General features: G+C 43.8%; 1 protein-coding gene across 1 annotated transcript in view; it reads right to left on the reverse strand.

Moving 5' to 3' along the window:
• The window catches only part of LOC138284580 (solute carrier family 13 member 4-like), a 413,185-nt gene that overhangs the window by 224,332 nt on the left and 172,042 nt on the right, over positions 1–16,811 (reverse strand). The window contains exon 8 of the mRNA XM_069223513.1: positions 8,463–8,611. Within this exon, the coding sequence (XP_069079614.1) occupies positions 8,463–8,611 (149 nt within the window). The remainder of the gene's footprint in view (positions 1–8,462; positions 8,612–16,811) is intronic.

Raw genomic sequence — 16,811 nt, forward strand, 5'->3', positions numbered from 1 at the left:
TAATGCTTACTAAAGTGGATGTCTCATCGAGGATCACTTGCTCAAGTGCAATAGAAACACTGACGACGGAGATGTAATGTAAACCAACAAATCGTCGGCTTTCTTAGTTTCTATGTTGTATACGACGTTTCCCCCCGCTGTATACAAAATAGCTGCCACTATTTCTTCACGTATCCATCTGCAGCTGTTTTTAGGAATACATCACATGTTCCTGATGTACTATTTTGCACCTAAAGCATTTCTATGATTCTAACTTGCTTTACTGCCTCTTTCGGGGGATTACTGCTGCCCTCATTTTTTTATCCTTGCATTCCTGGCCAAACCAAAGTATTTGTTTAGTTCAACAACGTAACTAACCTATAAAGACGATCTCCGTCCCAAAAGCAATTATGTAGCCATTAAACAAGGGATGTCTAGCAGAGGTCCATGATCACAGTCCTACTTTATGTTTTCAGGATAATTGCATATGATACCTTTTCATATAATTAACCGAAGTGGAACTCATTTACATCTTTGGTGGTCATCCTGAAAATATGGGTTGGATCCAGCTCACCTGGGTGAAGATAGACATCCCTGCTTCAGACCATACCTCCCTGAGTTGACCCTTAGAAGACTGTGGGATAACATTAGGACACCAGATGCAGATGTGTCACAGTTCAGAAGCTTCTGCAAGATTAGGAATTTTAGTTTTTCATCACAGCAAGGCCATCAGTCCAGTTTCATATCCCTTTTACTGGTCTGGCGTGACAGTGCAGTTGTCACCAGACAATTGTGTTAAATCACCAGTAGAGGGGATTTGGCCTCCACCATGTTGGGAAATTGGAAGCCAGGAGTACACACTTTGATCGGGCAGAAGTTGTATGCTTCCACAAAACATTGCTGGCCCTCCCCACAGCTGTGATCAGTTTGCTTACGCTATCCAGCTTCCTGAGCTTTAACTTTGAGGGACACACACATGGCATTGTAATGCTAATAAAGTCTCTTAGTGAACTAAATAATTTGTTGTGTTTTCTCTGGCAGCTCCAAAGGAGGAAGGGGGCAATCATTAACCTACATGTTTTTTTAGGTCTGGCCTAAAAGTGCAACTGCCACCTACATTTTTAAGCTTTACCAATACTATTCTACAGTTCTTTGCATCAACACAGACACATATCCATTCCCATCGTATCTACATCTAATGCTTCACATTACCATATAACATTCTTTTAAACCAGGCCTATTGGCCTTGCCAATGCTTGTTTGAACATTATTTTAATACCACCAAACAATTTACCAGGTGCTTCTCGAGATGCCTACACGTACTTCAATGCTGGATGTCTGTCAATATACTATAATAAAATCTACAGGCAGACTTCTTGCTGTAATTGAACAATAAAACATAATCATGTAGGCATTTATGAAGGACTATCCAGTTATTGCTCACCAGTAATCTTTAATGCACAACGTTCTACTCTGTGACAAGGAGGAGGAACCCAAGTTGCAGATCTCTGCTGCCATGTCTACATAAAAATATATGTTTTAGCCCAGTGAGGGGCCCAGAAAAACATGCAGTAGCCCAATAAGGATGGATGGGGGAACAAGGACTGTCTTGAGAAGACAGTAAGTCTCAGTGTAATTAAGGAAGCAAGCAAATACCACCGTCCCACCCTTTCTTGTGACTGTCATGACAATCTGTGGACATTGAAAGTAATAAACTAATCTTAAGACAATTTTAAATGCCACACCATGATGCATCTGGAAGCCAGTATCAAAATCAGCCTGCCTCAACATATCATAACTGATCCCCTCACATTTGATGGTAATAGACAAAGCCTCAAGTGACATAATTGTTACTCATATAAACAAACTCCTTTTCAGCCATAACTTGGATGAGCACTCCTGAACGTCTTAAAATCCAAGTTTGACTGTAACATTTTCTTATTTTCAGGGGAGTTCACCACCTCGGAGTTGCTGCTGAAGATTTGCACCAATAACAGAGCGAGACAAAGACAAAAGGCTGGTGCTTACAGCAGGGCATCCAGGTGATGCAGTTTTTGAGTCACCCAAGGATCAAGATTAGGCATAAAAGTCGATAAAACAACCTCATGTGCCATATGAAAAGATGAGTACACAAATACCAGGGTGCATGGAAGCAACCTCGTTTGAAGAAAAAACTTGATATGTGGTTCCTGGCTTACAAGTTAGCAATTCCCAAAAACGTCTGGCTGAAGCAAACACTGTCCTCGCTGACCACAAAACAAGAGATGTCTTATCTCTAGCCTTAAATGGGAGCTGTTGAGGATATTTGAGGACCAAAGGTAGATCCCAAATGGAGAATGGAAGGAAGGATGTCTTGACAGTGTAACAACTGTAAAACCAACTTTTCTACTGAGGAGGCATCCTGCCAGCAGCCAAGAACAACGTGGATAGTTGCCCTCTGTATTTAATGAGAATACACTGAGAGAGGCCTTGTATAAACTATTCCATAAAATTCAAGGACCCAGAAGGGATCACAATGACACAGCGAGAACCCCGGGGATACACACAAAAAAGGAACACTATACAAGTGATGATCACAGTCAATCAATAATTTTTTGTAAAGTGTGGCTAATCACGCGTGAGGGTCTCAAGGCGCAGGGGGGGGGGGAGAGGAGGAGCCTCATCCAAAGCGCCACATCTTCAGGTACTTCCTGAAGATGGTGGGTGACGGGCTTTGTCTGAAGTGCAGGGGGAAGTTTTTCCAGCTGTTTGCTGCAATGTAGGTGAGGGATTGTGCTCTGGCGATGGTTTTGCTGATGCGAAGGATGGTGGCCAGGGCCATCTGGCCAGAGCGGAGGGATCCGGCAGGGGTGTGGAAGGAGATGCGGTGGCTAAGGTAGGCTGGTCCTGCATTGTGTATGGCCTGGTACGTGTGGGTGAGTAGCTTGAATGTGATTCACTTCTCGACCGGTAGCCAGTGAAGGGTCCTCAGGTGTTGAAAGATGTGTTCTTGGCGGGGAGGTCCAGAATGAGTCTGGCAGCGGTGTTCTGGAAGAGTTCCAGTTTTTTGATGTTTCTAGTCGAGGTGCCGGCTTAGAGGGCATTGCCGTAGTCGAGCTTGCTAGTGACTAAAGTGTGGGTAACTGTCCTGCGACAGTCTGCTGGGATCTATCCGAAGATCTTCCAAAGTTTGCAGTGTGTGTGCCAGCAGGAGGAGGCAACTGAGTTTACCTGGTGGGTCATGGATAGGGAGGAGTTGAGGATGATTCCTAGGTTGCAGGCGTGGTCATTCGGTGCAGGGGGGGGCGCTGAGGGATGTGTGCCATCAGGAGTGGTCCCAAACTGAGGTGCCATTTCCGAAAATGATGAGCTCAGTCTTGTCAGAGCTCAGCTCGAGGCAGTTTCTCTCATTCAGGTGGCAACGGCTTCCATTCCTGAGAGTAAGTTCCTTGGGCCGTCTCCAGGTGTTCGTGAGGGAAATGATGAGTTTTGTGTAATCAGCATATGACACTATGTTCATACCGTGGCTTTTGACGATGGCTTCGAGGGGGTCCATGTATACGTTGAACAGTGTGGGACTAAGTGAGGATCCTTAGGGGACTCCGCAGTTGACTCATATGGGTTTGGAAGTGTAGGGCGGGAGTCTGACCCTCTGCATCCTCCTGGAGAGGAAGGAGTGGATCCATTCCAGGGCTCTCCCATGGATTCCTATGTCGTGGAAACTGGTGCGCAGAGTGCTGTGGGAGACCGCATTGAAAGCTGCTGAGAGGTCAAGAAGTATGAGCGCTGTGGTGTGGCCAGGGTATAGGAGTAATCAGGTGTTATTGGTGGCTGCCAGGAGGGCTGTCTCCGTGGTGTGGTTGCTGTAAAAGCTGGAATGAGAGCTGTCCAGGGAGTTGTTGGCCTTGATGAAATTCCGTAGTTGTACGTTGATTGCTTTCTCCAGTACTTTGGCAGGGTAGGGTAGCAGTGAGATGGGCTGGAAATTCTTTAGTTCTGATGGGTCGGCTAAAGGTTTCTTCAGGAGAGGGTGTATTTTGGCGTGTTCCAGTCCTCATGGAAGGTGCCAGTGTTGATGGAGTAGTTGATTGTGTTCCGGAGCTTGGGGACAATGGATTTGCTGGCTCTGCTGTATATGTGGTGAGGGAAGAGGTCAGGGGGGCTCCACGATGCTGACTGTTTCCTCTGTGGTGAGTGTGGACCAGCTGTGGATGGCCTGGGTGGGTTCTGGGGGGGTGGGTCAGTCACAGGTTCCAGTTCCAGGATTTTCAGGGAGGAAGCTGTCATGGATGTCCTGGATCTTGTGGTGGAAAAAGGTGGTGAGTTTGTCGCAGAGGTCCTGTGATGGGAGGATGCTGGTGGCTTTGGAGGGGAGATCTGTGAACACGTTGATGACTGAAAAGAACTCCTTAGAAATGTGTGCGGAGGAGTTGATGCACTCCCGGAGTGCATCCTTTCTTGTGTTCTTGATTTTTCGTCGGTGGCCGACGGTTGCGGCTCTCAATGAGGCGAGGTCTTTGCTGGTTTGGCTGTTCCTCCATTCTTTCTCTAAACGTCTATGGTTACGCTTTGATTCTTGGAGTTCGGTGGTGAACCAGTTGGCTTTCTTAGGTAAACGTTTGGCCGATGTCAGCCGGAGGGGGGGTTAGAGTGTCAGCGCATTCGGTGATTCATACGTTGAGATTGCTCGCTGCTGTGTTGGCGTCATTGGGGGGAGGGATTTGGCAAGAGATGAGGTGAGTTGCTTATTGGTAATTTCATTCCATTTCCTGTGTGGAGGCTTGGGGGTGCGGGTGCAGCTGCTGGGTGTGGTGATTTTGAAGTGTATGCAGCGGTGGTCGGTCCAGTCTGGGGTGAAAATGGTCTCAATGGTGATCCGGTTGCTTGAGGTGAAGATGGGGTTCAGTGTGTGACGTGCGATGTGTGTGGGTGCAGAGACCAGTGGTCTGAGGCCGAGGGTGGAGAAGTTGTTGAGGTGGTGTTTGGATCGGCATGGTCCACAACCAGAAAACCAAAGTTGTTGGACATCAGGAATCATGAATACATACACCTACCTCCACTGACAGTTCACTTCTCTAGAGTCTCATTGAAGAAAAAAGAACACTGACAGGAAGGACTGCACTCTTGTTGAAAGCCACCACAGAAAAGCAAATCAGTGCATTCACAATAAACTGGGAGCCACCAAAATCACTTACACTTTTCCTGCCTGAACTCTACACCAGGAATGTAGGTCTTGGAAGAGTCAAAATGCCAGGACATATCAATGGAAATGCTGATGGTCCATCCAGAACATGAGGAAGCACTGATGTTGACAAATGATCTTGCTATGCAAGTATTTACCCCATAATGTACTACAGTTAGGAAGTCCCCTGTTGAAAGTAAATAAATTATATTTTGCAGGGAAGTCAGCTTAAACAGCTAATCAACTATACACAAATTTGGCTTTTGTAAACCCTGAAGTGGTCCGAAGTCTCCAGAGGGAGTCCACGTTATCCACGTTGTTTTCTAGATGTGCTGCTACTTTATCAATCAAAGCCTTGCACACAATTGTGTCCCTGGGAATCTTGTTTGGAAATGGACCCGAATCTGGAGGGTGCTGACAAAAGTTGTTGGAGCAGGCATTCTTAATCAGTTTAAAAAACCTACTGTGAAGTGATAAAGGCAAACTAGTGGAACTCTTACTAACAGTGAGAAGGTCTAGTCAACCTCAGTAAAGTCATGACACTGCTGAAGATGGAGTGTAATGTAACTTCCGTGATAGAAATGCTGGGCTGACTGGGAACTGAAGCTCTGCACTGAATGCCTGAACTTCAATCAGTACCTCATGGACATGAAAGCACAGGTCAAACTTGTGATCATCAGAAGCTTCATGCATATGGTCTCCTACACCAGGGCGGAGGAGTGTAACTGCTGCGTATGGCTTATGGAGCAGATATGTCTTCCGAGAGGCCTCCTCTTTTCTGGTCCAAAATCAAAGATGTCTGAATGTAGAAAAAAGAAGAAACTGCTGCCAAGGTGGTGCTGCCAAATGTAGTATAAGAAACACATAGATCTCCATTTCTCTGAATAGGTTCCAGCAGTCTATTTCAGAGTGGAATGGTTTATGCAGTGTTTGAAAATCATTAGCGTGTAACTAGGCTGCATATATTTAAATCTCAGCCATAAACCCATTGCTATGTCAAATTCCTGTAATGAACCATCAGCTTTTTTAAACATCAGGAGCAATGGAATGGCTTCATTTGTCAAAAGATAACACTGTCCTTTAAATTTAGGAATTAAGGATGACATAGATAGAAAGCTTAAACTTCCTATGGCAGACACTTTAAAATAAACTGTGGAAGGCCTCCTTTCTTTGACTCATTAAATCCTTTAAGAAGGCATGATGCTTTGCAATGTCTAATGGTTGGGTATTAGTCACCAGAAGCTAGCACAGCTGTAAGTAATCCTTATATACCTCCGTCCCTGTTAGGATCAAACACAGATTCTTTTAAAGGTAGCACAATTCTTCTGCCTCAGGGATTCTCTAGACATATTTGGAAGAACTCCGCCCCTATATCTTTATCTACCAGTTCATTAGTTGGAATCTGACCAGTAGATGTTAACAATGTGGCTGTACAAGGCCTTAATGAAAAATCAGAGGAGGAATAACAACCTACACCTTATTTCTAAGGATTACGTCCCATTGCAATTATTTCCACACCCATAAATTGCATTTCAGACACTGGAATGTTTTCAGAGAAGATGACAACTGCATGAAAAGCTTGCCATGAGACAGTAAATATCCAAGTAGTATGAATGGACAGGTCATGATCTCTGTATTCTGCCACACACTTTGCACATTCTGGACACAGCAGGTTTCTACTCTAATCCACCAATGGCTGTGCCCATCTGCTCTGAAGTGGCAGGGGTATTAAGGCCTGCTCTGCTAGTCAAGTTCCACTGAGCATAAATTAGAAATCAGAAGGGAGATATACCAGACTCATGGCAGTACTAAGCTTTGCGTCACACTCCCTTTAATTGGAAATGAACCCACACACTCTGCAGCAGGTTTGGCTGTCAATAAGGACAGATTTAAGTTGACATAAAGCATGCATATTGGAAATATGCGCTGCTCTTGATTCATGATGGATGCACCACAAATTAGCATTCACTTAGCAGCAAGAAACCTCAGTCTACTATGTACTTCATAGAGACAAATAAAAAACTGAAAAACAATGCACAATGCACTGATTAATATTCTTTAAAGTTAGATCAATGTTAGGGTTTTCTTGATTGTATCATTGTATTATTTCATTTGGTAGCTATAAGGAATCATTTCAATCCATGCAAATGTAAATTGGTTGTTGTTGAGAAAAAATAGAAAAAGTACCTTACTGATCCACTTGGCATTAAATAGGCACACACTGTTTCCTAAGGATTTAGGGCCATATGTACTAAAGCATTTTCCCATAGGCACAGAATGGGTAAAATTCTTTGGTACATCTGGCCCTTAGTCCCCACATCCAATGAGAAGCACATTTAGTTTACGAAATGAATTTGTTGAGAAAATGCAGCACAAACAAGGCAAAAGAGCTTGATATTAAGCTTCTCCAGGCAGAATTTCCATGTGATAGTGGCAAATTTATCCTCTTCCATAACAAAATGGTCATATTTTGATTTTGATTTTGATGGAAGGGTCCATGGCAGTTGAGGTTTCTATACCTTTCTGGCTTTATTTGTGATTAGTACAGCCTACTGAGAAATTCATGGTGGAAAATTCGACAAAAGCCAACTCTGGATGCAGAATTACTATTCAAATGTGTGAGCCACTGGAAATATACCCTTAAAATAGAGGTCCATTGTGAGTGTGCGTATGTCTAGTCTCCCTAGCATGCCAAAAGGGTGCATCTCCCAAAACGGTAAAGATGATGTATTTATCTTTCCATGAATGCCCACCACAAATTTCAGAGTGGGTTTTCACACAGGTTAACTGTGCTAAAACCTGTAGCAGATTACTCACTCTGGGCCAGATAGCTGCCCCCCAGTATACCCACCAGGGCTACCTCTGCATAATAGCACTGCATACCTATTTGAAAAACGTGGCCAATAATCGGTGGGGTGCAAAGGCGAATCGAATGGCAAATCTGCCTTTCCTTGTCAATTTTACCATTACTGGCCTCTCTTGCCGGAGGCGTCACATAAAACATTGAAAAAAAGAATAAGGAATGAAATTCAGTTTTCCAATATGGAAAAGATAGTCCTTGTAGCTGTGGTCAATCAGGATTTGGTATCTCTGAGCTTTACTCATATGTATAATAATATAAAAAGATAGATTTTGGACTATTAATTAATAAATATGATTAGGTACCAAGCAAATTTACCATCTCGCTCATTCCCACGTGTATTTAGAAAAGCGTTTCACATAATGCATTTTATTTTCAATTCCATTTTCAAAAGGTTTTTTGTCTAAGTAACTATGAAGTTGCACGAAAGTCCAATTTACATTTTTTATCATAAATACTCACGTCTCAAATTGTTCAATGAATATGAGGTTTGTGGATGTGCCAGTCAGTGTAGACATGCCTCCAAATGTCGAGGAATACGCCACACCCAGTGAAAAAGCTTTGCACATCTTGTGATCTTCCTCACTCCTGTAAAACCTTCCTCCTTTCCCCTGTGGGCAGAAAACAAATTATTGAAAAATCATCAACAGTCTATTCAACTTGACTTTATTCATTAGTGTCAATTTGTAATAAACATGCCAGATGTGGGGAACTCAAACTTTTTTCTCCTTTTTCTCACCTCAGCTTGACGGATCACCCTGAAACTTTCCAGAAAGGAGCTGAGGTGGGTGGATCATCTTTTGAAAAGTTTCAAGAAGATTTGTCAAGCAACGCCAAAGTTATTAGCAAATCAAAAAATGCTCTTCCTATTGAAAACAATTTAACAAAGGACTCAGAGTCACTTGATCTTGTGACTCGAAAAAAGCTTCATCAAAGAAAAACAACTTGTAACACTCCGAGCCCAACATTAGATGGTGATATATGCACAGCATGTGTATCTGCAGCTACACATGCCATCGAACAAATATATATATATATGTGTGTATATACACACACACACACACACAAACCCAAAGGTTAAAGTAATGTTATGGTTAGGTGACTATGTCAGTGACAACATTAACGTTTGGAACCAAAAACAAACTCAGAAATTCACCAGTGATAGCAGAGCTAACTATAACTCATGCCCTCACCATGCACTGCTTATAACCTCACATATTACATCACTCATGACGTGTTCTATGACGGCACTTATGACACCTGAAATGACATAGCTGATGGCAGAGATTATAGGTAATTTGGTGTGCCTGCATACTCGGCATCAATTAAAAGGGAGAACTGTGGGCTCTTCCCTCAGATCAGGAGACAAGAAAGAACCCACTCATCTTGGACAAATATCACATAAGCGACTGCACTCCAATAATGTACTAACCTCCATCAAGGATTTCAGTTCGCAATTGTAAAGAAAGCATTCTGTCTATCAGCCTGGAAAGTGGCGGGAACACAGTTGCATACTTCTGGAAGGGGTGGGGTCAAATGGGTGGAGCTTGTACGTAATTTGGTGCCTTTGAATCCTCAGCTGCAATTAAAATGGTGAATTGTGGATTTGTTTTTTAAAAGGGGGCAAGGGGCCCCTCTTCAAGCCTCATCAGGCCCTGGTAACCCCGTTGCCCACAGTTGTTTCTCTTTTACAGGGGAAAGGGACAATGTGGCCCCCTGCCCAAACCTACTTTTGCCCCTGGGACCCCATTATCTGGGGCCTCCTTTATAAAAAAGGTGAGTTCCCCAATGCCCACCCAGGGCACCCAACATGCAGACATCAGGGTCCCCATAGCCTCAGCTGGCTCCCTGCATGCTGCGGGAGTCAGCCTTGCTCCCACCCACAAAGAGCAGCTATTTATGCTATTCCCTCCAGACGGGAGCAATACCTTGATTTGTTTCCCTGCCTGCAACAGTACGGACAGGGTAACAGATCAAAAGTCTGCTCACAGATGGCAGAAGTATTTTTAAAGCTCCCACCCACTAGAAGCAGACTTTGAGTTTGCTCCCATTTGACGAGAGGTGCAAAAATGCTTACTCCAAGCTAGAGCAAACACAAGTTTCCATGCCTGTAACAATGTGGGCAGAGAAACTCCTTTTTCCTGGGGTTGGGCTCTCCTGGACACAGCAAGTGAGCTGGACCTGAGGGATGCAGTCCCTGGGGCCAATAATGACTTTGGAAGGGGGGCTGCATGCCACCCCTCCCCTCAGGGAGGGGGGCTTTGTCAAGGGGTGGACAGAAAAAAGAGGGGGTCTCAAAACCCATTTTGGCACTAATGTATTTTCCATAGACCTTGTATTCATGCAAATTGCAGAAATGACTCAATGGATTTGAATGAAATTTGGCAGAAATACAGGTTATGGTTTGTAGATGATCATTTTGGGTACCACAGGCAAGAACAGTAATATTTTTTTAACCTATAAGTAATTTTAAAATTGAGATATCTGTTGTAGCAGTAGTTAGGCAATATTTCACGAAAGTACCGCGGCACAAAGCAATGACAAGGCATTATATGATTGGCTAATGACTGCCTTTTCAAAAGTTAAAGGCAGCCATTTTGTTTTAAGACCACTTTCCCTCTGTTCTGGGTTGGGGGCTTAGATATAGGTAAGTTTTATGTTTTATAATTTTCCCCTACCTATTAGCATTTAGTTAAAGTGCTCATATGGAGGGAAAATTATATTTAGTTTCTATATATATTCAAAAAAATTAATTCATAGGGTACCGCAGTACTTCCAAGGAGGTACTGTGGTAATTAAAAATAAATAAATAAATAATAGATGTAAAATATATATATATTTTTAAACTGCAATATACTACATTTCAGAAATATAGTGCACTACAGTGTATTTTTAAATTTTTATATATTTTATTCTTATAAATGGAAATAGCAAAACTTAAAACCAATTTTTAAAAAGTACATTTCTTTTGAAACATTTTAGTTCCTACGTACTAGCGCGGTACACTGTAAACTTTTTTTTAACTTTACAGAAACATACAGATTAATTTCCATAACTATTAACACTTTAATAAAGTGGTAATAGGTAGGGAATATAATTGAGCCCAAACCCAGAACACAAGTAAAGTGTATCAAAAAATATGCCTGCCATTTAATTTTGTAAACCCAGTCATTAGCCATATATAAAAATATATTGTGAAGTTACAGTGGTATACCATGGCAAAATATAGAACTAAGGGCCAGATATATTATTGTATTGATTTACCCTTGTGTCACACATGATGTTGCATAGGTAACGCAATACTTACATCACATTTACAGAGCAACACAAGGCCACCATGCTTGGCCCTGCGTTGCTTTGTAAATTTGGAAGAAACGCAAGGCAGCGCAATTCCCTGTCTTGGGTTAATCTGCAGACCATATTGCACATGCCTGACAAACTGAATCTACATCTTTATGCCACACCAACTTACGCACTCCACTGTATACCACTTCAGTCTCCAACTCTCCACTGTACATCACTCCACTGTACGTTACCCCAGTCTACGCTAGTCCTCTGTATGCCACTCTACGCATTCCACTGTATGCCACTCAACTTGACTCCACTCTGCGCAATTCCATGATATGCCACTCCAGTGTATGGTATTCCACTCTACGCCACTCCACTCTATACAGCTCCACTCTACGCCACTAGATTCTATGCTATTTCACTATACACCACTCTTTGTTGTTGCACTGTACGCCACTCCACTGTACGCCACTCCACTCTATGCCGCTCCACTCTATCCTATTTCACTGTATGCAACTACACTCTCCCTACTCCACTGTATGCCACCTCAGTCTCCAACACTCCACTATACGTTACTCCAGTATACGCTAATCCACTGTATGCGTCTCCACTTGACTCCACTATGTGCTATTCCATGGCAGACAACTCCATTGTATGCTACTCCACTCTACATCACTCCATTGTATGATATTCACTCTACGCCACTCCACTCTACGCCACTAGAATCTACGCTATTTCACTATACGCCACTCCACACTTTTTTGTTGCACTGTACAACTTCCCACTGTACGCCACTCCACTCTATCCTATTGCACTATACGCAACTACACTCTACTCTACTGCACTCTATGCCATTATACTCTACCCACTCAACACCACGCCACTCAACCGTACATCAATCCACTCTGTACTATCTCACTGTGGAGCAAACCACTGTACGCCACTCTACACTATCCCATTGTAAGCCTCTCCACTCTACAAAACTCCACTCTGCGCTATTCCACTGTATGCCACTCCAGTGTATGCTACGCCACTCTATGTCACTCCAATGTACGCCACTCCACTCTACGATAGTCCACTCTACACCACTCCACTCTACAACATTCCAGTGTGTGCCCCTCCACTATACACCACTCAGTTCTAAGCTGTTTCCCCATACACCTCTCCATACCACTCCACTCCATTTCACTGTACACCAGTCCACTGTATGAAACTCCACTGTCTACCACTTCACTCTACACTATACTAATATACGCAGCTATTCCACTGTATGCCATTCCACTCTGCACCACTCCACTGTATGCCATTCCTCTCTACACCACTGCTATTCCACTGTATACCACTCTGCTGTACACTACTCCAATGTACACTTCTAGACTTTACACCAATCCCGTCTATGCTATTCCCGTATATGCAACTCCACTCTACAACACTCTATTCTATGCTATTCCACTCTACTCCACTCCACTGTACACCACCCCAGGGTACGCCACTCCAGTCTATGCTATCCCACTCTAAGGGCCAGATGTAGAAAGCTTTTTGCATGGCGCAAACTGCGGAAATCGCAGTTTGCGCCATGCAAAAAGCCTTTTGCGATGCTCATTCACAAATTGCGAGTCGGTACCGACTTGTAATTTGTGAATGCGACTCGCAAATAGGAAGGGGTGTTCCCTTCCTATTTGTGACTTGCATCGCAATTCAGAGTTGCCACCAGTGTCACACTGGTGGTAACTCATTCGCAAAAGGGAAGGGGTCCCCATGGGACCCCTTCTCCTTTGTGAATGTCGACAAAACATTTTTTTCAGAGCAGGCAGTGGTCCTATGGACCACTGCCTACTCTGAAAATAACGAAACCAAATGGTTTCGGTATTTTTTTCATTCTGCAACTTGTTTTCCTTTAAGGAAAACGGGCTGCAAAATGAAAACAAAAACTGCTTTATTTACAAAGCAGTCACAGACATGGAGGTCTGCTGACTACAGCAGATCACCATCCCTGTGACTGCAGGGACTCGCTATGGGGTCTCAAAATGTGACCCACCTCATGAATATTGATGAGGTGGGTCTTTGCGACCCCATAGCGAGTCGCAGAAAGGTGTCTGAGACACCATTCTGCATCCGATTTTGCGACTTGCAAATTGCGAGTCGGTCAGACTCGCAATTTGCAAGTCGCAAAATTGGATTTTCCTACATCTGGCCCTAAGCTACTCCACTCTCGGCTATTCTACTATATGGCAGTCCATTCTATGCTATTCCACAATACCCCACTGCACTGCCAATTCACTGTATGCTACTCCACTTTACGCCATTTCACTGTCCTCCATGCCACTCTACACTATTTCACTGTCCGCCACTCCACTGTGCGATATTCCAATGTACATCACTCCATTCTATGCCACTCCATTGTACATCACTCTACTGTACACCGCTCCACTCTACCCCACTTCACTACCATATTCCACTTTATAAAACTACACTCTATGCCACTCCAATAGGTTGTTCCACTCTGCCCCACTCCACAGTGCACCACACCACTCTACTGTATGCCAGTCCACTAAATGCAATTTCACTCTACCCCACTCCACTATATGAACCAAATGTCTAGGGCATTCCACTATACGCCACTCCACTGTACCCTACTACACTCCATGCTATTCAACTGTACGCCACTCCAATCTAAGCTATTCCACTATATGCAATTCAACCATACAGTAATCCACTCCAAACCACTTCAGTGTGTGCCACTGTACACTAGTTCATTGCCACCACTGCACTCTACGCTATTCCGCTGTATGCCACTCCACTGTACGTCACCCCACTCGACACCACTCCACTGTATGCCACAACACTCTGCTCCATGACACGGTACGCCCCAATTCTATGAGCCAACACACTACCACACAACACTGTATGACACTGCACTCTATGCCACTCAAATCGTCTCCGCTCTACGAACCTCTACTCCACTGTATGACACTCTACAACCCTCCACTCTACTAAACTCTATATTACTGCCCTGTACAGCACTGTACTTCAGTCTACATAACTATACAGCACTGTAGTCTACTTTATGCCACTCTACCAGACTGTACTCCACTCTACGACACGCAACACAATTTCCTCTGCAACATTCCACCAGAATTTACTCCATTCTACTCTATAACATACTACTCCACTCGACTCAACTCTACTGTGCCGCTAAACTCTATCCCACTCCACCAACAGCACCCTATGCCCTTGCACTATACCAAACTCTACTACACCCTAATGTACTCTTCCTCACTCTACTCTACAACACTGTACTACACTCTGTTCCAATCCACTTTACTCTACAACAGTTTCCCATACTGTACGACATGACATACCACTCCATTGTACAACACAGCACTCCACTCTGTAACACTTTACTAAACTTTATACTGTGCCACTACACTGTACTCCAATCCACAGCATTGTACTGTACGAGACGCGACTCCACTTTATGACGCTTTAGTCCACTCTAACCTAGGCCATTTGACTCCACTGTACAACAGTTTACTCCACTCTATGACACTGTAAGACACTCCAATGTACACCTTTCTACAAAGCTCCACTCTATTCTATAAAAGTGTAGTCTACAACACATTCTATGCCTCTGTATGACACTCTACTCAACTCTATGCCACTCTAAGATACTCTAATTCATGTTAAGACATACTATTCACCTACCTCTGCGTTACTTCACCCGACTTTACTCCACTGTACTCTGTGACACACTACTCCACTTCACTCAAATGTACGCCACACCACTCTACATTTCTGTGTCCCTTGACTCTACAACACTCTATACCCCTACACTCTACCACACTCTATGAGACTGTACTGTACAACAATGTACTCCTTCCCAACACTCTATGATATGCCACTACACTGTACTGTGTCACACAGCCCTCCACCCTATCACACACACACACTGTATCACAGAGCCCTCCACTCTACAGCACTTTACTGCACTGTATTATGTGCCAGGCCAGCCTTCTTTATGCTACTCTATGGTACAATATAACAGTCCACTGTATTACAGTTCACTCAATTTAATTCTATAGGACTCCACCGACCTCCACTCCATTCTACTCCACTGGCGATACTTTAGCCCTCTCTACACCACTGTTTGACACTCCACTTTGCCCCACTCTACAAGACTCTACTACGCTCTATGCTGCTATATGACACTTTACTCTACACCCATCCACTCTGCCACACTACTACACTGTATGACATTCTAGCACATGCTGCAACACTCCTCTCTACGACACTCCACTCTACAATATGACACACCACTCCACTCTTCGACACTCTCCTACAATGTACAACACTGTGCCACTGTATGACATCCCAATGTATGACACAACACTGTATGATACTCTCTGCCACTCTACTGGATAACACTCTACAACACTAAATTGTGCAACACTTTACTAAACTGTACTCCACACTAGGCCACTAACTTGTACAACACTTCACCACTTTAAGCTACTGCAGAACAGTATACTCGATGACAATCCTCTCCACAACATTCCACTCAACAACACTGCAGCTGACAACACTTTGATATACGACATTCAACTGTACTACAAGCCACTCACTATACAACATGCCACTCCACTCCACTCTATGATACTCCACTCCACTGTACGAGACACTATGCCACTCCACTGTACAACACTTTACTTCAGTATCCATAACACCATTCCACTCTACTCCACTTCACTCCATTCTACTCTACAACAATACACTCAATGACACTACAGTGTACCACTCTGTCCTTCATTATATTCTATGACACCGCTCAGTTAAATGACACTCAATACTAAGATTTGGAAAACATTTTTTTTTTAAATAAAAGGGATTTAATTTAATTGAAAACAACAAAGGTTAAGGCTAAGTTATAGTAGGAATACTGTATTTAACCTAAATTTCTAATTTATACACCACCTTCAATTTATTACAAGTTGTGCACCTCCGTATACAGTCTTGTCACCTCACTCACCACACTACATTAATTATAACTCGCCCCTTCTCCATGCCCTGGTATACCCTTCCATATTTTACGATTTATAGCAAATTAAATTATAGGATTCTGAAATGACATCAATTGATCAATCGATCAATCATTCATTTGCAGAGCGCGCTACTCCCCCGCGAGGTTCTCAAGGCGCTGAGGGAGGGGGGGGAGGTGGAGATGCTACTGCTCGAACAGCCAGGTCTTGAGGCTTCTCCTGAAGGTCTGCAGATCCCGGGTCTGTCGTAGGTAGATGGGGAGGGTGTTCCAGGTCTTAGCGGCGAGGTGGGAGAACGATGTGCCACCGGCTGTAGTCCTGTGGATGCGTAGAACCTTGGCGAAGGTGAGGTTGGCAGAGCGGAGTTGACGGTTAGGGGTGTAGAAGGTGAGTCATTCATTGAGGTAAGCTGGGCCGGCATTGTGGAGTGCTTTGTGGGCGTGGGTTAGGAGCTTGAAGGTGATCCTCTTGTTGACGGGGAGCCAGT

This window comes from Pleurodeles waltl, chromosome 3_1 (assembly GCF_031143425.1).
Source record: "Pleurodeles waltl isolate 20211129_DDA chromosome 3_1, aPleWal1.hap1.20221129, whole genome shotgun sequence".
In the NCBI taxonomy this organism is placed as follows: domain Eukaryota; kingdom Metazoa; phylum Chordata; class Amphibia; order Caudata; family Salamandridae; genus Pleurodeles; species Pleurodeles waltl.